The 26718-nt window shown below is 32.6% G+C and overlaps 1 protein-coding gene and 1 long non-coding RNA gene across 6 annotated transcripts in view; both read left to right on the forward strand.

Annotated features, from left to right (window-relative positions):
• The first annotated feature begins 12333 nt into the window (after positions 1 to 12333).
• LOC127702182 (uncharacterized) lies at positions 12334 to 13629 on the forward strand. Its single transcript, XR_007982298.1, has 3 exons — positions 12334 to 12568; positions 13091 to 13172; positions 13429 to 13629. It is a non-coding gene; the product is annotated as an uncharacterized LOC127702182 (long non-coding RNA).
• A 1900-nt stretch (positions 13630 to 15529) lies between these two features.
• LOC127702114 (serine/threonine-protein kinase SIK3-like) overlaps positions 15530 to 26718 on the forward strand; it is a 93370-nt gene continuing 82181 nt past the window's right edge. For all 5 annotated transcript variants that reach the window (XM_052206183.1, XM_052206185.1, XM_052206184.1 and 2 more), the window contains exons 1-2: positions 15530 to 15677; positions 20664 to 20780. In XM_052206183.1, the coding sequence (XP_052062143.1) occupies positions 15543 to 15677; positions 20664 to 20780 (252 nt within the window). In that variant the 5' untranslated portion in view covers positions 15530 to 15542. The remainder of the gene's footprint in view (positions 15678 to 20663; positions 20781 to 26718) is intronic.

Raw genomic sequence — 26718 nt, forward strand, 5'->3', positions numbered from 1 at the left:
GGTACAATTTACTCTTACATATATAAAATTCCTTCATTTTAAAAAAAGCACAAAATGTTATATAAATCAGCTTTTCTAAATTTTTAGTAAGGACAAAACTTCATAAATAAATTTTAATTTACACTCGTTTCAACATCACATGCTGGTTTTTTATTGATGAATGTATTGTTTTTTTCAAAAACTTTCTTTATTTTTTTTTTATCAACAGTCATTGTTTCTTAAAACATTGAGTTTGAGGTTTGGTATAAAAATTTAATTAAATATTACATGTATTTTACCAACACCTTTGTCCTTTTTTCAATTTTTTTCGGGAGGGGGGGGGTCTAAATATATACCATTAAATAACATTTGCAATGTTGAAATCTCAACTTGAAATACCTTTTTAGTTCTATGCTCCTGATTTAATTTATAATACCGGGTAATTAAACAAACAATAGTACTCATGTTTTTTTTCTTTTTCTCTTATCCCTTGGACATTGCCTTGGGGGGTTGTACACTTCGAATTTTTAAGAGTTCTCTTTCATAATTAATCTACAATGAAAAGTCATCCATGTGTAGCATTTTATAGTGCATGGAAAGCCATGTACTATGAAAAATAGAAGGGGAAATACTGATTTTCCATTGGACGAGAATGGGTGAGTATATGTTCTAACAAGAATTGAAAATAAATTCGGCTTTAGACCCTGGTGGTAAGTAGCTTTTAAGTAAATTTCATAAGGCTTTGCTATTCAAGATTTGTGTTTTATCTGCATTAATATTATTTTAGTGGTTTTTATGTGTTTTACTTGTTTTTATTGTCAAATCTTGTTATACCAAACCTTTTACCAAGGTTTTGGTGAAAATTAATTGATTTTGTTTACAATACATAATGAGATCGAACATGTTTTATGCTTTTAACTCTACATGTATTTCTTTAAGGTTAAAAAAAAATGCATTTTACTATTGCCGAACCCTTGAAGATTGACAAAATTTCAAGATTCAGGGATGAATTAAAGTTCAGCTACAATTGAATCTATGTTAATACCAAAAACTATCCTATCCTTCTATATGAGTTATAACATGTAAGAAATGGAAAAATCCATTCATCAATTGGAGAACCTTTAGCAATGGAAAAAAATGGTACACAACAGTCCATTTAATCCTTTACTTTGGGTTAAATTTGTAGATGGACGAGCAAACAGATAAAACACTTGCTCACTATTGCACATTTCATAATGGATAAATCAGACTGGAATAGTGACTGGTACTAGTTATCTCCCTTCATGGGAAAAAAGTACTGGTTCCCTAAAATGAAAACTACATATATATACTACTTCAATATAAAAATTAAGTTCGGTTAGAAAAGAAACTTTATATAATAAAACAGAATGGGGTTAAAAAGAGGAATTAAATGCAGTTAACTATTCCCTTGGTGATCTAATAATTTTTGCACAGATCAAGATATTTAGTTTATTTTAATTACTCAAAGTTGAGTACACCGCAAAAATGAATTTGAGTCATGTATTTTTAAACACACTTTTTTAACATAATTTTCCTTTGTATAAGAATTGTTATATTTTAAATAGCCTTTTTAAAAAGTATGAGACAAACTGAGGATTCATATAATTTATGGAATTCTATAATTTTTTAAGGATTTTTATAAGTTTAGTAATAAGTAATTGAAAGCCTCAAGTGTATGTATTAAGCTAAAAAATAGTCACATTAAAAACCAATGATAAAAAATTCAAAACATGCATCTCAAAACAGACATGATTTTCTATAACAACCAGTCTAAAAACTGGTATCCAGGAAAGTGTAAAGAATCCACAGTACTCCCTGTTATTTTGAATAATTGTGATATTTTCCAAATGATATCTTCCCCATGATGCAGATCCTTTTCCTCCTTTTACCTGCAAAGGCGGATCCAGCCCCCCCCCCCCTTTTTTTTGTGGGATTATAAAGTTCTGGATCCGCCACTGACCTGTATAGGTGTTCAAAAGAATATTACTATTTATGAGTTCTTTAATATTTATACACACCTGATGAAGCAGCTTGTGTTTGGTTTCATTTGGACATTTCGTATCATGATGCATGATAATAATATTTAAATACAATTGGTAAATAAAATTTAGTTGAACCCTAACGGGAGGGATTGTACTTGAATTTCATATGATGAAGACATAATCTTCCAATCAGTTTAATTGAGGTCTGGAGCTGGCATGTCAGTAACTGCTAGTAGTCCTTTGTTCATTTATGTATTATTGTCATTTTGTTTATTTTCTTTTGTTTCCTATTCTGACATCGGACTCGGACTTCTCTTAAACTGAGTTTTACTGTACGTACTGTTGTACGTTTGTTTTTCTACATTGGCTAGAGGTATAGGGGGAGGGTTGAGATCTCAAAAAAAATGTTTAACCCCGCCGCATTTTTGCGCCTGTCCCAAGTCAGGAGCCTCTGGCTTTTGTTAGTCTTGTATCATTTTTAATTTTAGTTTCTTGTGTATAATTTGGAGTTTAGTATGACGTCCATTATCACTGAACTAGTATACATATTTGTTTAGGGGCCAGCTGTAGGACGCCTTCGGGTGCGGGAGTTTCTCGCTGCATTGAAGACCCATTGGTGGCCTTCGGCTGTTGTCTGCTCTATGGTCGTGTTTTTGTCTCTTTGACACATTCCCCATTTCCATTCTCAATTTTATTATATTTAATTTGTGTCTGGATGACGAATGAAGGGGGGGAGACTGGTTTCTGTTGTTGAGAGTATGACGCAGATGTTTTATATTTCCATCACCTGGTGTCTTATCATCATCATTTTTTTTTAATTTTTAGAAATTTTCATGAAAATTCTTTGCTCGTATGAACAAGACCGTGGGACAATTACCTTACAGATTGTTCATTGGAGTTGTTGATTACCAGCTTAGCAGCAATTGCTTTAAAAAGATCAAGAATGCTAAAATGGTCAAATGTGTTGTCTATCCTGTCACATGCAAAACATAGGGCTCCAGACGGTAGAATAGAGCTGGATGATCAATATCTGGTATGCAGATGATTTATTGTCTGAGTTATCATCTGGCATATGACTATTGTCTTGACCCCATTTTCAAGGTTCAATAAACACTTAAAAGTGTATAATTTGTTTACATGACAACTATATTTGATTTATAGATTCATTTCAAGATATATATGTCCTTCAAACAAGGATCACATGACTAGTGTCGTCATGTCGTCATGTCCATTTCAAGTGTGTCTTTCTGTGTTGTGATGTTACACTATTGTTTCAGGTAGGGTGAAGGTTGGCGCCTATTAAAACGTTTAAACCCGCTGCATTTGTTTGCACCTGTCCTAAGTCAGGCACCTGATGTTCAGTGGTTGTCGTTTGTTGATGGGGTTCATAAGCGTTTCTCGTTTCTCGTTTTTTATATAGATTAGACCGTTGGTTTTCCTGTTTGAATGGTTTTACACTAGTCATTTTTGGGGCCCTTTATAGCTTGCTGTTGTTCGATGTGAGCCAAGGCTCTGTGTTAAAGGCCGTACTTTGACCTATAATGGTTAACTTTTACAAATTGTGACTTGGATGGAGAGTTGTCTCATTGGCACTCATACCACATCTTCTTATATCTATGTCATTAGTCTGTGATAAATGTTCAGTTTGAATTAGGTATTAGTTTCTCCAAAACTTTAAGTAATTCATCAACTATATTAAATTAATGGATAGAATGTTTGTATGGTGTACATGTCTGCCTAACAGGGGTCATCTGACATTTACCTAATTTAAATGGATTTTTGGTCTACATTTAGTTTTCGTGATTAGACATACCTGTCAACAGACACGGATTTTGCGGGTCAACCCGGGAATTTAAGAGCTCACCCGAGATTTTTCTACAGTTGCCCGGGTCACCAAATAAGGAAATATTATGACAGTTGTTGTTCCCTTCGTTTTATGTTTGAGCTTTTGATTTTTCCATATGATAAGAGACTTTCCGATTTGAACTTTGCTTGAAGTTTGGTATTTTTGTTATTTTACTTTTTGATATTTTTTGTACAGGTAGATAAGATCTTGTTGGAGAAACGTGATTTTTTGGCAATAGGGATTAATCAAATTTACCAGTAAATCGAGTTACAATGAATCCAGAGAGGTCAAATTAACTTTTGAATGATCTGACGGATTAATAGTAGAAAAAAGTCAAAATTGGGAAAATTATATTTATTTCATCAACAAACACTAATTTACATAACAGTGATTAACAAAAATATTTTACAATCTTATTAAAGGGCGGAATGGGTAGCTGTATGGAAGTCAATAAAGAATGTTTGTGGTGCTAGTTGGAGTTGATGTTGTTGGCAAGCAGTGTTCAGCAAGGGTCCCGCTAGTATATTTGTGTGAGGCACAGAAACAGATAATTTATACAGATGCAAACAAAGCAATGCATATTTGTGTGTTATCGATGTATATTATATATAAAAGTGAGAAATAATAAATGAAATGATTGCCAATGTGACAAGTCTATGATATTATTTTTTATATTTTCAAACGAAAACTAAGTTTTTTTTCCAAAATTTGTGATCTGAATTTCACCTTGTCCTATCTACAAGAATGGATGGTAAGCAAGATTGGCATAGCCAAGTTACAGTGAATAGTAAAAAAAATGATAAAAAAAAATAATCATCTTGCAATATCAAAATCCAAATCAACGGTTAAAACTTGTGATTCTTAAATTAAAACTACGTTTTTTACTGAAATTAATGAATTGAATTTCATCAAAATGTAATATGTACAACAACTGTGCACAATTTCATGTGTTTCCTACTTATACTTTTGAAGTTTTTGCGTTTACAAAAATTGTTGACGGACAGACGGACAAAGGTGACAAATATCGGGCATCCTCGATGCGGGGCCCTAAAATTTCTTTCTGTGCTTGGATTCTGTTATATAATAGGACCGACTAAAGATGAGGTTAACGATACTGTTATTTTTCATTATAACTCAAAAAGTTGTGAAACAATAGAAAATGAAAGGATATGGAGTAAATGTACATGGGACAAAATCGCACACAATACATAGAAAACATAGAAAATTATCAATCAACAGGGCTTTTAGTTGCTTTCTTAAAAAAAAGAAAAGAAAAGCAATACGTGAACCTAAGACCGCTGACTGGTCACCAAAAGATTGTTGCTGAATTTTTGTTTGCTTTTGAATTGAGATAATTGACTGTGAATAGAAGAAGATAATGATGAAGTTAGACTACCTTTATTAAAAATATGTAATAGTGTGTACATCCTTGCACAAGTCAGTTAAAAGCAATGTTGGGTAGGTGTAAATAGAAAAGTGTATATACAGCTACTATTTGAATAAACATTTTAAAGCTCGACTATTTCATTTATTTCTTGGGATTGTACATCATTTTTATGCCCCCGCCGTAGCGGAGGGGGCATTAAGTTTTAGCCTTGTCCGTCTGTACGTACGTCCGTCCGTACGTTCCAAAGTTGGTTTCCGTTCTCTAATTTTAGTTTGCCTCAACCAAATGTTATGAATCTTATACACAATGCTTATTACCACAAAACACAGATCAAGTTTGAATTTTGGTGGCTTCACATTAACCGTTCTAGAGTTAAGCCCCTTTACAAATGGAAAAATTGCTGAATTTTTCGTTTCTGTTCTCTAACTTTAGTTTGCCTCAACCAAATGCTATGAAACTTATACACAATGCTTATTACCACAAAATACAGATCAAGTTTGAATTTTGGTGGTGTCACTTGAACCGTTCTAGAGTTATGCCCCTTTACAAAGTGAAAAATTGCTGAATTTTTCGTTTCTGTTTTCTAACTTTAGTTTGTCTCAATCAAATGCTATGAAACTTATACACAATACTTATTACCATAAAACTCAGATCAAGTTCAAATTTGGGTAGGGTCACTTTTACCGGTCTTCACTTATGTCTGTTTATAATTTTATATGATATGCAAGCGGGGGCATCATCTGTGTCCCATGGACACATTCCACATTTATTTTATAATCCTATTGCAAATCCCAGGTTCTACAAACCGGATGTATAATGCAAATTGCACAAACCAATTGCAATATAAATTTAAGCACTCAGTTTGCTTTATTATCTGGATGCATTTATTTTATCTATCACATCTTTATATTTTGTTTCCTACATGGATGCCTTCATATTCTCAACTCGTTATTGGAGTTGTCTGTACTCATGGTAGATGTTGTACAGATAAATTTAAAGTCCATTTTCCATGTGAAGTGAAACCCTTTGGCATGCAACTTATACATGTAAGAAGGTTTCGTATATTTTTCTTGAGAGTAATACACCAGCTTCATTTGGACCTCTTATATAGAGACTTATTTTGGTCTCATAAAACATCTCAAATTTTAAGGATTTCCTGATTTTACTTAACCCGAATAATTCAGTCCCTCCCCGTAAATGATCTCTCCTACTTGCGAGTTAATGGAGTAATCGTAGATCAGCGGAATATAACGACTGAATTATTCGGGTTAGATTTTACTAAAATCAATCCAACTGATATTTTACAGGGAAACTTGGTTTTGAAGAATATCTTATTTTCAGAAGTTTTATGAATCCTCTAAAAAGAACCAATTTATATAAAAGACTTGTAGATATAAAAAAAATACCAGGATTAACATGTTGTACGTCAGACGCGAGTTAAGTCTACAAAGAATCATCAGTGACGCTCGAATAAAAATAGTTAAAAAGGCCAAATAAAGTACGAAGTTAAGTAATCTATTACTTGGGTAGAAAATCCTTGGCATTTCGAAAATGTCAAAGTTTATAAAAGGACAGTGACTCAAAAAAGAAAACAAAAGAGAAGCAGCTAGAGGTCAGAATACCGTTAGCAATGATGACCGTGCTTGAAAGTCACATTGCAAGCTCTTATTGCCGTGTCCTGAATTTAGATAAGAAAAGCGAAAATTCGCATTCGAGAGTGAAATTAATTTTTATGCATGAACGTGGTATTTTTGCGCAAGAAATAGTAAATAGAAAGCATACACACTGATACTCTGGATAAGAATACGCATTTGCGTCATCACATATATTAATCTAATAGTTGAATTCGGATGTTAAACTACCTACCTCAAGTGTTTTGACTCCGGATTCATTGACATTTTATCCGGAAGTTTTGTGAACGCAAACCGATAGTGTGCGTGTGAACAAGGTGATGTATAATGTGAATGAATCAAGACGTGTAGGATAGCTGACCAACACAATGAATACAATTTTCAAAACCGTACCATAGTACAAATATTTAGATGCTATAATGTTGAACTATAATAAAAGAAAAAAAAGAAAAAAAATAATTAACATTATGATAGTAATTAAATTTTTGTTATGATAATTGTAAAATATTAATTACGTTTTTTGTGAGATGCAAGGATTTAAAATCCTTGTGAATTGAAACCACGCAAGTATTTTTTCATTTACGACCGTTTAAAATTTAGATATTTAGCTAACTTTGGGTACGCATCCCTGCTCATTGGTGCTCTTACGTTACATAATTTTCATAAATGTAATGACTGATCAAACCTGTGAGACATAATGCACGTAAACATTACAATTTTAATTATGTTCTGTAATTATTAGGAATAAATTCAGTCCCAGTTTGACCTTAACAATGAATATTCTCTTAGTCTGGTAGTATCTATTAATGAAATTAGATATTTTTTTACAGAAAAATCCTTTTGTTTGATTATCTTTCTGCTTTTCCGACCACTGTGTTTCCGACCTTAGATAAATATTTTTAACAGAAATATCGTTTTCTTAATTTTCTTCATTATTTCCGACATTTTCTCATGTTATGATTGAAATACTTAATATCAAATGATGAACGTTCAGAAATTATCAGTTTATTCTGGGTCATTGTATATCAATTAACTATTCCCAGGTTTATTAAATACGACACACACAAGGCGTAGAGGGACCGTCTCAAAGCATGAATTATATAATTGCGTTATCATTATACTTGATATGTAATAAACATTCACATTATTAAAAGCATATATGTTTTGTCAAAAGGCAAATAGGTTCTAACATATAAATGATTTTTAGAATGTAACCTAGTCTTTATTGTTTTACTTTCAAATCTACAAATGAACCGTTTGTCGGATTGTTGAAATATACAATGTCACGTTGTAGCCTATCTATATAACTACCTATATAAATGATGGAAAATTTTCGAGACGTTCCGAGAATCGTGATTCCGAGGATATCGAGTGGCCCATAGGCACTTCCAAAACTCGCCAATATATAAGCGTGAAACCCCTCAGTGGGTTCACGCAAAAACTTTTTCAAGCTGTCATATATATTCTAATGTGTATTACAATTGGAAGTTGAACAGTTATCAGAAGAATTTTTATATGAAATCCCATTTATTTTTTTTATTTTTCTGAATTTATCTATTATTCAACATGATATATTTTTAAAAAGTATAATATGAAAATTATATTATACATTGCATAAAATGTATACATTGCATAAAATGAATACAGGTCTCACTATACCTTCCTAAAAACAACAATTCTAATTTCTATATAAACACCAAGCCCGTCCATTGTTTGACACTTGTTTGATAAACGTGAGTTGGATTTTTCAAATTTTGGAGAACTATTAATAAACCAAATAATCTGTGTATTTTGAAGATGTTTGGAAAAAAATCGAGTTACTCCCCTTTTTTGCCACTTTTCACAGTTTACTACTTAAATGAATGTTACTTCGTAAAAAGATTAAATTTAACAAATTAAATGCAAAGATATATAAAAATATTACTTAATCATTATATCTTAATTAGGACAATTAAAAAATTAAAATATTTTCAAAATTATTTTGTTTATCTCTACTTCCTTTTAGATGTTTAAACTTTAAATTATATGATCTAATATAAAAGAAATATTTGATAAGGCAATATTTGAAAATTTACTGTTTCTTCAATACTTTGGGTGTATCAACAACAGTGTGAATGAAAAAATAAGAGGGGATAACACTTGAAATGAAAAAGTATGATAAGAAATGCAATGAAAACATAATATATAAGTTTTGAATATTTTCAGTAAATACTTTACCATGTGAATATGTTTTTGAAACGGGTATTTGATTTATAATATAAAAAATGTCCCCTAAATTCTTAAATGCAGCTGAAAAAGTTTGTACGCGTTTGACCTGAAATTTTCTTCTTCAATGCAGGTCATGACCTGCATTCATTTTCAGAGGTTGACAGGTATGAATGATTAGGTCTCTTCCTCAGATACTTTGAAAAATTTGTAAGGGGTTCCGCGGAACCCTGTGTCTCCCCTGCGATTGCTGCTGTCAGTGTAAAAATGTAATGTTGAATTAAAAAGTGAGTCCATTCATCAGTAAAATACAGAATTTAAAAAACTTTTCTTTAGATGCTTTTTTCTTGTTCTTGAAGATTATCGTCTGTCCAAGTTTCATAAGAATCCATAAAAGTTTACAAATTTATCATGTCAAAAAAGTTTAATCCCAGACTGTCTGTAAATGTTAACTGTAAAAAACGAAGTCCATCTATCAGAAAAACACTAAAAATGAAAAAATAATTATTTTCAAAGGTTTGCTTCAGAAAATATCTCTTAATCATTAAAAAGCTTCTGCTAAAGTTTCATAAAATTCTATCAAGGTTTTAAAAAGTAATTGATGTGTAACAAACTTAAACCCCAGACTGTATCTTCTTGTTAACTGTAAAAAAGATAAGTCCATTTATCAGTATAATACGGAAAAAATGAAATTAAATATTTTCATAATTTCGCCCTGGATACTGTATTTGGTCATAAACAAGCTTTTGTCCAAATTTCATAAAATTCCATGAATGTTTGATAAATTTATTGATGACTGAAAAACTTTAACCCCACACTAAATTTTCTTGTTAACTGTAAAAAAAACTAAATCCATTTATCAGTAAAATACGTATTTTAAAAATTTTGCTCTGGATACTGTATCTGGTCATAAATACTGTATGTTGACATAAACAAGCTCCTGTTTAAATTTCATAAAATTCCATGTAGGTTTGACAAAGTTATTGATGTATAAAAAAACTAACCACAGACTGAACCTAAATGTTGACGCCCCCGACGACGACGCCGACGACGGAATCTAGGATCGCTTTGTCTCGCTTTCGCGAAATATATTTCGCAGCTCGACATAAATAGGTCAACTATATTGGGTGTACAGAATGATTGTAAGGTGATGAGGTACGTCTGATCTCGACCTTAATTCGTTAACTTTTAGGTCCCAACTAGAGAGAGTGTGTATAGAATGATTGTAAGGTGTACATACTCATCTGACATTGTTTATCTACAATTGATCTTATTTTCATGGACCATTGATAATGTTAATTTTCTGTTATACCTGTATTAAAACCTTGGTCTTAAAGACTTTCAACATAGTAACACAGGCATGAAAATTCAGTATGTGCACTCGTCCTAATCGTAAAGGCATTTGGGACAAACTTTTGGTCAAAGTGTTCTTCCTTGAACACTTTATAAACTTTCAGAAAATGAAACTTAATTATGGCTGTGTTTGGATATACGCCTGAGGCGGCCTATGGTTTTATATATTATATATCAAAATATCAAACCATGGGTACCAAAAGGTACAATGGGTAACCATAGGCCGCCTAATGCATATATCCAAACATAGCCTATGATCCACACATGGCTGCAACTGCAAAAAAAATTATCAGTTTGTCTCCATTGCAATACACATTATCAAGTATTTTTCTTGAATGTTCCGTAGATATTTTTGTTGAGCCTGCAACATTTTGTCAGGAACTAAAGCACGCTTAGGTTCAGTCTGAGTAAGGTTTTTTAGACATTAAAAAATTGTTAAACATTCTTAAACTGTATGCTTTATTATGATTAAGAGATATAGATATTGTCTGAAGTAATTTTTAGTTTCTTCAATTTACAGTATTTTACTGATAAATGGCCTTAGTTCTTTGCAATTAGCATTTACATACAGTCTGGGATAAAAAAAATTAAGACATCGATTACTTTGTTAAACGCTCAGAATGTTATGAAACTTTGAAAGAAGCGTCTTAAAAATCAAGAAATAGCATTTGAAAAGTAAAGCTCGTTTTTGTAGACAAATTTTCTGTCAAGATTGTTAACTTAGTTCAGCTTTAGGGACCACCATTTGTTATTCTTGGGGAGGGGAGTATAAGAGCTAGGATAATTTGTTTCTGAAGATATATTCATAATATTAGAATGTTTGACTGCAATTTCTAGTCAATACTTTGTATTTTAAGATGAATATCAGATGCTTGGGTATCACTTTGTGAGGTTTCATTGCTGTTAATTCTGGTATGACATTGGTATTATGCATGAGTTTATCAAAGCTTTATATTTTTAAGGAAGAGTAGCCAATAGCAGATTTTTTCTTGCAAAATTAGTGATATATTGATCTGCAATTAATCAACAATCAGGTGACAATTACCAGTAATTCACTGGAGACAATAGGCATATATTAAAATTGCATAACTTTCAAATATGGCTTTCAAATATTCGGCTTTGAGCGTTCCTAGTGAAGGTAAATCCAGAAATGCGTTTCAGACGCACAAAGTTTATAAAGTGTTGTTTTTTTTATTTTTTGACTTGGCCTAAACTCAGCAAATAGCAATTGAATTCCCTTTTTATGCCTTTTCAGCAGTATATGGTATTTGTATATTTGAATGCTGGAAATGCAGTTTTGATAAAGGATAAATCCTCATCTAAATGATAGGAAATAAAGAACTCATTAGATAAAGTTAAAAGAAAAAAATCAGCTTTCAATACAGTCTTTTGGAAAAATATTAAGTCAAAATTCAATATATAAAAATAATACTACGCCATCCTGTGAAAGTTCTTCTATCCAGCCATGTAAACATCATTTTTTTTAACTATAAGCTATCAGGCAAAAAAAGAAAATGCAGAAGCAGTGCATCTTTTAAAAACTGACTCAGTCTACGCCACTACGCCACCATACAATCATTCGTCTTCAATGTCATATATTTATTTTAACCAAAAGCAATAAGTAATCCTAATAGGAGTTAAATATACAAATGCCTCTAAATACAGTCATTTACAAGTGATTTTTGTGGAACAGTGATATTGCAAAACAATATAAGTTTCGTTTACCTTTATCTATGAGGGTATGGATGGAGTTTACAGAATATACACTGTAAAAAATGTGCTTAGAATTTAAACGTGTTGCAAGACTTATGTGCTTAGGAAAGTGTTTAATTTCTAAACATAAACAAATAAACATGTTTTGGCTCTCAGCACTTCGCAATAAACATGTTTTGGCTCTCAGCACTTTTCAAAAAACATGTTGCTGTGCTAAACATGTTTAGCTACTTTGTCAAGTATATAAAGCTAAACGTGTTTAAATTCTAAACACTTTCAATATTTAGACACTTTCCTAAACACGTTTAGAATTACAACACATTTAGGCCGAATACGGCATTCATATCACGTGCTAATTTTTGAGCGGGAAGAAGAAACAAAGAACCCGAAGTCAAAGGCCACGCTGTTTACTTCTGATCATAACTGACCGTAACTTGACTGTTTCAGAAAGGTAAGGAGTTATGATTATACTGTCTTTTATTTTGTACTGCCAATTTTAAATGATTATTGACAGTTATAAGCATTATTTACAAGTACACTACCGTATAGTCAATGCAGGAGAGAAAAGGGGGTACCATCCCACGAAACAAGTGCTTGTAAGAGCTTTAAGTGTTCAAACTATCTTGTGTATAGATGATAAGAGTTGTTTAATGTTCTATCATGCAAGTTTGCATTTATTGTTTTATTTCTATGTTCTTGGAAAGGAGTTTGTGAGGATAATTTTCGTTCGGTACTCCTCGACAGATTATAATGGAACATGAAGGGTAGCGGAATCTGCCGAGTCTTATCAGGATGAGGTGCATCATTCGCAATTCCAGTGTCATATCGAGTTCATTGTTTTCGTAAGCACTTCCGATATGCACAATCAACATTTCCTCAAAATAAATAGAAAGATGCTTGTTTATTTCAATAGTTATAAGCGGTTGTGATTTTTTTTTTATAAATCTTATTGATATGTATTGTTTTATTCTAGATGAGAGAAGTGCAGAGGAAATCATCATCTGTCTTGGCATGCTAAAAGAGGAGATAAAGAACAGTAGCAAATATGCTGCTAGGTAAGAATCAAAAGTGTATTTGATTTTAAAAATGCCAATATATATTTGATCAAATGAATAATATTAAGCATGAAAAGAAGTTTTATATAAAAAAATATCAATTGATTCATCAGTAAATTTATGTTTTTATACCACGGTCCTAATGTTGTTATCTGGATCTTAAATCATGCTTTTACTTTTTGGTGTTGTAGTTCGTATTCTTATATTTTTAGATTAATTCTACTTAGTTGCTTAACAATATTTTTCTATATTTCAGGCCATTGACCAGCAGTTGGGTACTAAGAAAGGAGAAGCTCTTATTGACCTGTAAAATGAAAACAGGACATTTTCAAATTGTTTTGTTGTAGGGATGGGGTACAAGTAGAAGATTGGTCAATATTATGTACATGTACCTTGATATGAATTTATTTTTGATTGTGTTCAATGATAAACTGGAAATAAATGATAACATAAATTCCTTTGTTTTATATGTTGTAATTTTGTTTTTAAAGCTAGAATTAGTATAATGATAATTTCCTTTCAAAAGTTCCAGACTGTTTTACGAATATTTGAAATGAAGAAAAAATGCAATAGTCGAATGACGTGAATTGAATTAAAGAAAAAACTCATTGAGATTGAAAAGGTATTGGTCACATTCAATTTGATATGGAAATTCCAGTTTCTTAGTTTGATGCATTGGCTCCTTTTTGTGCTGGTATGAAAACCTGTTTTATTGAGAGCTATCATACGTTTTACAGTCAAGCCTTCCGGAATATTAGTTTAATTGGGGCCTAATGAAGTAACGGCTTCTCACAATAAAATGATAAACATGTTTCTTCACGACCCTTTATGGTCTAAACATGTTTACATTCAAAACACACCACAGCTAAACGTGTTTCCAGACAAAATACTTCTCAGCTAAACATGTTTCCAGATACAACAATTCACAGCTAAACATGTTTAAAGTCTAAGCACTTTTTAGCTAAACGTGTTTCTAGTCTAAACGCTTTACAGCTAAACATGTTTACAGTCTAAGCACTTTATAGCTTGACGTTTAGGCTGTTATCACATTAAATATTAAACATGTTTAGATTTAAAACATGTTAAAAATCGGTTTCATAAATGTGTTTAGGAAAGTGTTTAGGCTCTAAACACATTTTTTAGAGTATAGAAAAAAATGGGCCAAAATATTAAAAGATTAGAAAACAAGAGGCTCTCAAGAGCCTGAATCGCTCACCTGTATTTCAGAGGAGAAGATTTTTAAATGTTAGCAAACTTGATGAACAAATTGTGTAAAATTGTCTTTAAAGGGCAATAACTCCTTAAGGGGTCAATTGACAATTATGGTCATATTAACTTTTTTGTAGATCTTACTTTGTTGAACATTATTGCTGCTTACAGTTTATATATATCTAAAATAATATTCAAAATAATAACAAAAAACTGCAAAATTTTGTTAAAACTACCAATTCGGTGGCAGCAACCAAACAATGGGTTGTTCGATTCGTCTGAAAATTTCAGAGCTGAACAATTTTACCCCATGTCAGATTTGTTCTAAAAGCTTTAGTTTTTGAGATATAAGCCAAAAACTGCATTTGACCCCTATGTTCTATTTTTAGCCATGGCGGCCATGTTTGTCGATGGATCAAAACTTCGGATACAATTTATAAACTAGATACCCTAAGGAACATTTAGTTAAAGTTTGAAGGTATTTGGCCCAGTAGTTTCAGAGGAGAAGATTTTTGAAATAGTTTACGACGACAGACGACGACAGACGACGGACGACGACGGACGCCAAGTGATGGCATAAGCTCACATGGGACCCTTCGGGCCCCGGTGAGCTAAAAAGGGCAAAACAATAAATAATACAGTAGAAATAATGGGGTTCCTAAATGTCCAGAATAGAGAAAAATGAGCAAAATTTAGAAAGAATAGAGAAAAGGGTCTTAAAAATTAAGGAATGCAGAATTTAAGACCCTGATCCAGACCTTATCTATTGTTCCCAGACTTTTTAAGTTTTAAGATTACCCAGGGAATAGTATACTAATATAGTATGCCCCAGGGCAGAGACATATAATACAATTGTATTATATGTCTCTGCCAAGGGCTACCTAAATTCGATCTCGTTAAACAAGACATATCTGTGTGTCCACACTATCTTCTTATTTGCAACTATATTCTTATTATTTTCAGATACAAATTTCTCTGTTATTTTAAAGAATCTAATCACAATAGATCAGATAGTTTTATTTCAATATGTACTCTTAAGCTAAAGTTTCGATTGACCTACTTGGGTTGAATGTGTGTCAATGGTGTGTACTCAACCGTAGCAGTTCGTTGTGTATTGCTTTTGGAGACTTAACGCATGCGTGGATCTATATTGTAAACAAAATGGCGACGGTGAAGGGAAAGTCGCAACCCCACGGGGGAATCGTTAGAATAGGATGTTACGAAATTGATAGAACCATTGGAAAAGGAAATTTCGCCGTCGTCAAATTGGCTACTCACATGTACACTAAAACAAAGGTAAGATATGGCGTTACTCAGTAAACAATAAAATGATACACAGAAAACAGTCAGAATAACATCACTGCTCAGTCATTTGAGAATGTTCATACACACGTTCTGATACGTTGTTAAGTGTCATTTGGCCAATTTTACATTTAAGAAGCCTAGCATTAATGAAGGAAATGCTAAAGAGTACAACAAAGGGGATATATATTTTATACCTGAGGCCGAAGACTTCGAAATCTAAAAAGGTCGACAACCCACATGGGGCTGAGACAGAATTTGTTTACTTAATAATGATTGACAACTGAAACAATTGTTCATGTCGTAGTCCCAATTTTGTCCATTATGAAGATGACAGAGATATTTGTCACATTTATTTAAATGGAAACTATTACAATGTATTAAATATTTATTTCTTGAGCTAATTTTCCTGTACCATTCATAAGTTTAGGGAAGGACCATGTACATGTAACTTTGAGGGGGTTATTGTTTTTTTTTTCGATCTGAAAATTTTCTTATACCACATAAGCAATAAATTATTTTTTTATGGTTCAAAGCATCAAATATTGGCAAAAACTATCAATAAGGATTTGTTTTCCTTTCCCCTGATCTGAATATTTTTTCATGCAAATTTGAGAATCAGTTTTATTTGTAGCAAAAAGCCATACCCCCTCTCCATCACAGTTAAACATTGGTTCTCTTAGCAGTATGAAGAGTTTTTCTATGGTTTAAAGAAAAATTTCATGGGAATTGGATAAAATACTTTGGGTTGGGGAAACAAAATCTATACACAGGTGTTTATCTTAGTATTTTGGGAAAAAGGGAACCTGAGAGAACATGATGCCTTCATGTTTAGGAAATTACTGCTGTCAATTTCTAAAGTTCTGGAAAAAAGATTTATTGAACAACCACCCCTGTTTCCTCTAGAATTATTAATGAAGAAACCAGTGAAATGCCAGACCTGTCTTCATCTGTTACTGTACAAACCACTTATAGACCAAATTGAAATAGTCCTCTTCTAACCCAGTTCTACTAAATATATTATAATTGGAATAAAAGAAACATGACATTTTTAATCAGGTTTCTTAAATTTTTTGTATGACTTTTAACAAAATGTAGAGCTTGACTCTTTTCAATCAGGAATTTTCTAAATCATAAGGGAAAAGTCCTTGGTGTAATGATATTGTATGTATTGAAAATTCTTGATAAACTTGTTTAGACAATATGGTTGTTATTCATTAACTCATATCATGTGTATGGTCAACTTGAATTAAATTTCAATAAAATTTGTTGCTAGTATATATATATCATGCTTTTATTTTATGTGCATCTGTCTCAATTTATTTTTAAAAATCCAGAAAAATATGACTCCCAGTTTATCTGATGACTTGGCAATTTGAAATATATCACCACACCTTGTCATAATTTAGTAAAATAATTTTGAATGTCCAGGACATCATGTCAGTTGTAGTTTGAGATTCTCGTGAATGGTTGTAGACCTATAAATGAAGATATCTGTCAATCACATATAAATGAACTGATAAAGAGCTAATTTTTATTAATTCTATTATAAAAGATATCTCTCTTATTAACGAGTTGGTTATGGAAAAAACCACACTGCTGATCACAAGTTGACCTCGCGTTATAGGTTTGCTAACAAATTATCCATCAGCTGTTTTTTCTTTACTTTTTACAATCAATTTTTATCAATGATTAGCAAAAAATCACCTGTTAATACCCACCCCTCAACCTATCGGATAGTACAACTGGTCGACTCGTATAAAAATACTGAAAACAAATCAGCAGATCGATTTTGCAACATCATCTGACCTCATGACAATAAATATCATCGACAATGATAACTCAAACAGTCGCTCGGTTTCCCGTTATAATAGTTTTGAATGTTAAATACAAGGATGTTCATTGTCACCGTTGTATTTATTTCATTTAATCGTTGACAGTATTAGTACTTGGTCGTTTCAAATATACCTCGATTTTCCTTGTCAGTCACCATATTTGCTTACCTGTCATGCCTGTGCGACTTGTAAATCACAAGTTGTCTTTTTTATACTGATTTTGATAGCGACTTGACTTTGCTTTGTAGTCAGTCGGCTGGTTTGTTTAAGCAATTTTGAAAATTCTTTGGCAACTTAAATCTTCATTAATTTTTGCCGGGAAAAATTACGGCCTGAAATGGGTAATACTGGGCAATACTGGGTAATATGATTTTTAGCTTATTTTTGCACAGAATAGTAAAGACATATTGCAGTTTCATAGTATTATTGCTGAATATATACATTTTATACAGATAAACATTGATACTGTAAATTCAGAAATTATTGCGAGGTTTTTATTAATGCGAATAATGCGACTAGGTGAGGATCGCAATAATAAGAACTCGCATATTGATAACTACAATGTAATACATAGATCTGTATGTAGATTGTTCTGAAATCGCAATAATTAATCTCGCATTCTTGTCCATTTTTGAAAAATCGCCATAATAAATGCACACAATAATTTCTGAATTTACAGTAGTCTATTTCAGAGAACAAAAAAAAAAACCAATTTCTTCCTATATATTCTCCAATAATTTTATTTAGGCAGAATACTTATAAGTTTTTCACATTTTTGGATACCTTGTTTATTTCCCAGCTTTGTTTGAATCAATCCAAAGTTTGTAAATGCAAATTAGAGTAGATCATTAGTAAATTGTAAAATTTAATTGCTATATACAATCCAATTGCTAAATAAACACTCTAATATTGCATATGTCACCCACATTTTTAGATATGAAAAGGCTAATTATTGCAATATAAACATATCTGGGTAAATGATGTGCAATGATAAGTTTGTAAAAAATTTTGTAAACACATTTTAGCAATGAGCAAAAGTGTTAAATAGTCATTTAATTTCCTTACATATAATACATTATTTACTACATATATATATGTACATCTTTGAAAAAAAATCCAAATTGAATTATTTGGATTCGTGTTAACAGTTTGACCAATTTTGACAGAATGGTAATTTGAATGTTTTAGAAGGATTATCTATAGCTATATATAACTTATTGAGAAATATTTTCACTTTTGTCTATCTATGTTCATGCATGTCTTAGAATTAATGGACCAATACTTTCTCAAATGTATACACTATATAATAATACATGTACTATTAATAGTCTCAAACACGTGAACTTATGAATTAAAATAGTTTGTCTTATATATAACTTATACATTGCAATTGTAATTGATCACTGAATACTCTTATAGATTTAGGACAGTACTTCATATTACCCTGTATTACCCAGTTTTACCAAGTAAAACACATGTTTTCACAGTATTTCCCACTGGACTGGGCAATACTCATAAAAACCTGGGTTTTTGCCAACCCTGAATATATATATTATACGGACCATAGAAATCACATTTTCATCTTTTATTCTGTATCTGCTGGTTAATCAATCAAAACCATGTTGACAGCAAATATATAAGAAATAATTTTGCCTGAAAAAATTCAATAAATAGTCATTTTTATTGCGGTCGTATATTGGTATCACGTCGTCGTCGTCCGAAGACACATTGGTTTCCTGACAATAACTTTTGTTCAAGTGTATGGATTTCTATGAAATTTTGCCATAAGGTTTATGACCACAAAAGGAAGGTTGGGATTGATTTTGGGGATTATGGTCCTAACAGATCAGGAATTAGGGGCCAAAATGGGGCCCAAATAAGCATTTTTCTAGTTTCCAGACAATAACTTGTGAAATGGTGTATGGATCTTTCTGAAATTATACCACAAGTTACCATATCTCAAAGGGATGGTAAGAATTTGCTTGAGGGGGGGGGGGGGTTATGGCTCATACTGTTTAGGAATTAGGGGCAAAAAAGGGGTAAAAACAAGGGTTTCCAGGTTAATGGACAATTACTTCAGTACAAAACATAATTTTAAAGCAGTGGAAGGGAGGTAATTCAAACGCATATTGTCAAATTACCTCCCTTACACTGCTTGTATTTATAAAGAAATGTATTGTCTTTAGGTGATTAGCTGTCAATTTATTTTTAGAAGTTACTATTTTTGAAATGTTTAATAAAGGGTATTTTAATTATAGCCATGATTATGTGTGTGAAGGAATTTTATTTTTAGATATTACTATTTAATGTTGCTGATGGAGTCTTTTTAATTTAAAAAAAGCATTTTTCTAGTTTCCAGACAGTAACTAGTAACTTGTGATTAAGTGTATGGATCTCTCTAAAATTGTACTACAAGGTTCCATACTACAAAGGAAAGACTGCAATTGAGTTTGATGGTTAATGCTAAAAGGGGGATTCAAAAAGTTTGGGAGGAAGGAAGGGTTTCCAATTTTTTTTTCAAAGTTTTCCAAATTTTGAATTTTTGAAAAGTTTCAAGAAGAAATCTTCAATTGCACAGTATTGCGCATAAGATTTGTAAGGTCTTTGACCACATTTATTTTGTGTCAGAAACCTATATTATGTAAAAAATTTGATCACAATCCAAATTCAGATAGTATCAAGCTTGAATATTGTGTCCAAATTTGCCCCAACTGTTCAGGGTTCGACCTCTTCGGTCTTATCAGGCTGCGCTCAGCGAAGCATTTTATATTCTGTATATTCAATTGTATATAATACAATTTTGTCAGAGGAAGTTCTTGATTCTTATTGGCCAGTTTTGGAATGTTTTCTTTAAAGCTACAGAAAAAAGGCAAAATCTTTTCAAACTTAATATAGAATTGACAATTTTAAAGATAATTTCTACAATGTATCCCTATTTTGTACTAACCAAGTGACTTAAAAGTCAGCTGTATTGCCACATAATTGCTTATTTTATATAATAAAAAGTTAACACCACATCAAACAGGCAGGTATTCTGATTATTATTGGCTGTATACAAAACTTTCTTTTTGCAGTTTGATTTGATCTTAAAAATTGAACAAGCATATCTGTATACAAATATAATGTAGCTGTCTTTTCTTTGCAGGTTGCCATTAAGATTATAGATAAAACACAGCTTGATGATGATAACATGAAGAAAATTTACAGAGAAATACAAATTATGAAAATGTTGAAGCATCCTCACATCATTAGACTTTATCAGGTAAACTACACATGTAAATGCATCCAATTAGCAGGTAAAATAGACATGTAAATGTATCCAATTAGCAGGTAAACTACACATGTAAATATATCCAATTAGCAGGTAAACTACACATGTAAATGTATCCGATAAGCAGGTAAAATAGACATGTAAATGTATCCAATTAGCAGGTAAACTACACATGTAAATGTATCCAATTAGCAGGTAAACTACACATGTAAATGCATACGATTAGCAGTTTAACCACACATGTAAATGCATCCAATTATCAGGTAAACTACACATGTAAATGCATCCAACAAACACATCCCTTTGTTATTGCTCTGTGTTGTTGTTGGGTTGCTTTTGTATTGATAATAACTCCACATCTCCTTTAATTCCTAAGAAAACTTTTTTGCATCTACAGAAAATTTTGATTTTGTTTGACTGATAAATGGATTAACTTTTTAAGGTCAGCATCACACTTTTTAACTGACAGCAGCAATCCCATGTGAGAAATAGGATTCCACTGAACTCTTTACGAATTTTCATACTACACCTGACCATCTATAAAAATTAATTATTTCATGTGTCCATTAACGGAATTTGCACAAAAAATGGAGAGAAAACTAGATGAAGTCAAAATAATTAATAGAACAACAACATTTAAATGGAGACTTTTTTAAAGTCTTGGATTTTTTGTTGATTGATTGTTTTACCCACATCTCCATTTAAACATATTTAACAGTAACTGATTTGGACATTTTTCTCAATGACCATTATATTCGAAATCAACACAATGAATAAATTAAACATAAAAAATAAACAAATTCTACTCTAAAGTATGTTGCTATTGATGCATTTCTAATGACAGAAATGATATCTTTCTGTATAACTCGTTAGCTTCCGGGGGCTTTGCCTCTCTAACCCCTTACCAAGAGGCCCTCTACCATGGACCCGCTGGGGGCCCTCAGACCCCTTGCCGTGGTTCAGGCTTATTCTTAAAAATGGCCTAGCTATGCCTCTGAAAATGTGAATGATTTAAAAACAGAAATATATGGTCTTTATCAAAACTTATTTACCCACTCACAAGAGCTTTCAAAACTTTTTGACATAAATGGAGAATTCCAAAAAATAGGTGGAGAACTGTGTACTTGTAAAGCTAGTGTTAAACTTGGGTACCTGGCATAGGGAGGTACTCTTACTGCAAAGCTAGTGTTGAACTTGGGTACCTGGCATAGGGAGGTACTCTTACTGCAAAGCTAGTGTTGAACTTGGGTACCTGGCATAGGGAGGTACTCTTACTGCAAAGCTAGCATTGAACTTGGGTACCTGTCATAGGGAGGTACTCTTACTGCAAAGCTAGCATTGAACTTGGGTACCTGGCATAGGGAGGTACTCTTACTGCAAAGCTAGTGTTGAACTTGGGTACCTGGCATAGGGAGGTACTCTTACTGCAAAGCTGGTGTTGAACTTGGGTACCTGACATAGGGAGGTACTCTTACTGCAAAGCTAGTGTTGAACTTGGATACCTGGCATAGGGAGGTATAGAGGGAGGTACTCTTAATGCAAAGCTAGTGATGAACTTGGGTACCTGGCATAGGGAGGTACTCTTACTGCAAAGCTAGTGTTGAACTTGGGTACCTGGCATAGGGAGGTACTCTTACTGCAAAGCTAGTGTTGAACTTGGATACCTGGCATAGGGAGGTATATAGGGAGGTACTCTTAATGCAAAGCTAGTGATGAACTTGGGTACCTGGCATAGGGAGGTACTCTTACTGCAAAGCTAGTGTTGAACTTGGGTACCTGGCATAGGGAGGTACTCTTACTGCAAAGCTAGTGTTGAACTTGGATACCTGGCATAGGGAGGTACTCTTTCTGCAAAACCAGTGTTGAACTTGGATACCTGGCATAGGGAGGTACTCTTACTGCAAAGCTAGTGTTGAACTTGGATACCTGGCATGGGGAGGTACTCTTACTGCAAAGCTGGTGTTGAACTTGGATACCTGGCATAAGGAGGTACTCTTACTGCAAAGCTGCAAAATCATGAAAGCTGGGTATATCCTGGCATTAATTTTCACTTTTTGAAGACCCTTTTTGTTCACTAAAAAGATTTTACATATATTTAGTAAAATCTGCAGACAACAACAGACATATTCCATATAGCAGCATTCGTTAAAAACACTGCTAAAATAAAATTGTTTTCTTGTGAACATGGTAAATACAGGAGACTTTTAACAAGAATACAGAAGAAGTAGTAATCAGGAGACAGGGTTCGTAACAGAGTACACATTTTAAAAATGAATTAGATGGAGAACTCTTTTATAGACCATAACACATAACATGATTTAAAACATCATACTGTTGCCATGATCAAGTCAAAGAAAGGCTGAAGTAGGTCATATATCTATCCAAGAGGGTCATGTGAATCGATTATGTCTCTGCATCAATTGTTAACTATTTCATATTTTCATCCTCTCCACAGAACAACTGCACAAGATGTTACATATTATGTAAGTCAATATACTGTTCATCCAAAGGGGTTTAGGAAAATTAAATTCAATGTTCATATGCATAAAAATGTGTTACACTTATTAACATGGTTAATTAATACTTTATTTAATTGTTTTCTCATTGGAAATTCAAACGGTTTAGCTTCAGTTTTTAGTGACAGGTTGTTTTCAAAGATTTCCTGCAGCAGTACTGTCTGGTATTATTACAACACAACAGTGCCAAGAAAATTGCTGCTGCTTCATTGTTTTTCTGTCCCAAAAAATGCCTTTATATGTATGATGCAATCATTCAGACAAGCATGTTGTTTTTAAACACACTATTAAATAACATGTACATGTACTCTTTTTTGAGTTCAGAACATTTGTACCTTTATAATGATTTTATCAAAACATGTAGGTTTAAAGCCCCTTCCAAGCAAAAGTTCAAGTGTAGTTGAGAATTTAATGTCACATTTGTTGTCTGCTTTTAAATGGCAAGACATTAGTATTTACATGTTCATTGTGTTGATGGTGTATTAGTTCAGTGATTATCACATAATTTCAGTCCGAAGTGTAAATTTATACAAATTATACATTTTTACAGAGGCTAATGATCTTTTATTTAAAATTTGGTTATATATATGATATATAATTAATACATGGTATGTGTAAATTCCTTCTTCTGTGTTCTTATTTGCAAATGCATATATATATGGATGTAATATCATAAAAGATGATTATATAGATCTGACAGGAATACATGTCATTTGGTCTTTAGTGGAAAGTTGTCTCATTGGCAATCAAACCACTTCTTATTTTCATATGTTGATGAATATCATATTTAAGCTAGAAAATTGGTCTAGATTATCAGTAGAAATTCTGTAATATAAAAAAAAGAAGATATGGTATGATTGCCAATGAGACAAAACTCCACCATAGACCAAATGATGTAGAAGTTTAGCAACTATAGGTCATTGTATGGCTTTGAACAAAGAACAAAACCCATACCTCATAGAAAACTAACGGCCTGATATATATATATATGTACAAAACCTTAAAGGAAAAACAAATATGATATACAACAACAAATATGATATACAACAACAAACAACAACCAATAAATTACAGGCTTCTTACTAGGGACAGGCAACTATAAATTATTGTGTAAAGCTATATTGGTTTAAATTTGTTCCTCTAACCAGTTAAAGAGTATTACCCCTATTTTACTTGAATGTGATCGATGCTATCTGAAATGGATGTACAGCTATAGTTTCTACAAACAAGATTGTACATATATTTTATTATTCTCTGTTTACCTTGATGCTTAAAGAAATTTGTGGGGAGAAAACAGTAGTCAGTGCTACACATGGACAATAATAATTTGTTGTCTTTTATACATGTTTGCAAGCAAAATTCTAAGCACAAAACACATTTAGACAAACTTCCTATTTCATCATGTTCCTGAAATATTAGAGATGATTGATTTAATAAAAAGAATAATTAATTGTTGTTTCATGTAGACAACTTGAGGAATTCAAGGCATTTTTTTTCTCACTTGGTTACTATTTTATCCAATTTTGAGTGTGCTACACTGCAAATGTATATGATTTGAAGCACTAAAGCCTTTGTTTAAAAAATAAACAAAACATCCATTTGGGACTGTTGGTCGATAGTTGCACTTGATTTGATGGCCATAAAACTTTGACAGGATCATAGATTATCCTTGCAATGTTCTTCATGCAAAAATAAAATGTTAGGAAAAAAATTGATTGATTTGTGTTTGCTTAATATCAAGTGGCAAATATTTCTTTCATTATCAGGATGAGTACAAAGCAATAAATTAGATATGTACTCAGTCTTCAAAGTCAGTCAACAAGGTTGATGAACAGGAATTTGAAATGCCATTTAGAGACCTGCCTTGAAACATGTCACCTACACATCTCTCAGATAGGTGTTTCAAGTACCTGAACTTGTAGATAGCATGGTTCTATTCCAACACAGGACACCATATCAAGTATTCACATTATTACTGGATATTACTGCTACATACATGTATACATCTTGCACAGCTAAACTAACTCCCCTCGTCAGCATTAAATCTTACTAACACACGAGTTAAGTCTTAAAGACCACATTTCTCTACCATAGGCACCAGGGGGGGGGAGGGGAGGGGGGAAGGGATATAATAAAAAATGGTGTGAATGTTCGGCATACAATTTCCAGCTCATAAGCTATGCAGCCAGTTTCAGCTGTTATGATTGGACCCTTGTTGATTTTATGATCTTTTTAGTTCCCTACCGAGAAGTCGAAGGGGACCTTAGGTTTGCACTCCATCCATCTGTCTGTCTGTCCGTCCGTCCGTCAGTCAGTCAGTCAAAAAATTTTAGACGAATCAGACATCCCGTTGGGTTGCTGCCTCCGAATATTGGTAATTTTAAGGAAATTTTGCAGTTTTTATACGACCGCAAAAATTGAAAATTTTTTGGTCGTATATTGGTATGACGTTGGCGTCGTCGTCGTCGTCGTCGTCGTTGTCGTCGTCGTCGTCGTCCGGCGTCGTCTGGCGTCGTCCGAAGACACATTGGTTTTCGCACTCTAACTTTAGTTTAAGTGAATGGATCTCCATGAAATTTTACCATAAGGTTCAATACCATGAAAGGAAGGTTGGGATTGATTTTGGGGGTTATGGTACCAACAGTTAAGGAATTAGGGGCCAAAAAGGGGCCAACAATAAGCATTTTTGTAACTTCCAGACAATAACTTGTGTGTAAGTGTATGGATCTCTCTGACATTGTACCACAAGGTTCCATATCACAAAGGGAAGGCTGTAATTGATTTTGGGGGTAATTGCCTCAAAATGTTAGGAATTAGGGGCCAAAAAAGGGGCAAAAAACAAGCATTTTTCTAGTTTCATGACAATAACTTGTGTGTAAGTGTTTGGATATTTCTGAAATTGTACTACAAGGTTCCATATCACAAAGGGAAAGCTGGAATTGAGTTTGGGGGTAATTGCCCGAAACGTTTAGGAATTGGGGGCCAAAAAGGGGCCAAAAATAAGCATTTTTCTAGTTTCCAGACAATAACTTGTGTTCAAGTGTATGGATCTCTCTGAAATTGTACTGCAAGGTACCATACCACAAAGGGAAGGCTGAGATTGAGTTTGGGGGTGATGAATCATAAGGGGGTTCAAAAAATTTGGGGGGGGGGGGATTTTTTTTTTTTTCTTTTTTTTTTCTTTTTTTCCTTTTTTTTTTTCTTTTAAAATTTTCTATTTTAAGTTCGTTATTTCTGATTTATATTTAAAAGCAAATAATAATGATATGGTAGGAGATACACACCAAACAGGATGTGTAAATTATTATATAATAAGTATTGTGCAATAGCAAGAAATTTTCAATTGCACAGTACATTGTATTGCACAATAGCAAGAAATCTTCAATTGCACAGTATTGCGCAATAGCAAGAAA

Source organism: Mytilus californianus, unplaced genomic scaffold (assembly GCF_021869535.1).
Source record: "Mytilus californianus isolate M0D057914Y unplaced genomic scaffold, xbMytCali1.0.p SCAF_5, whole genome shotgun sequence".
In the NCBI taxonomy this organism is placed as follows: domain Eukaryota; kingdom Metazoa; phylum Mollusca; class Bivalvia; order Mytilida; family Mytilidae; genus Mytilus; species Mytilus californianus.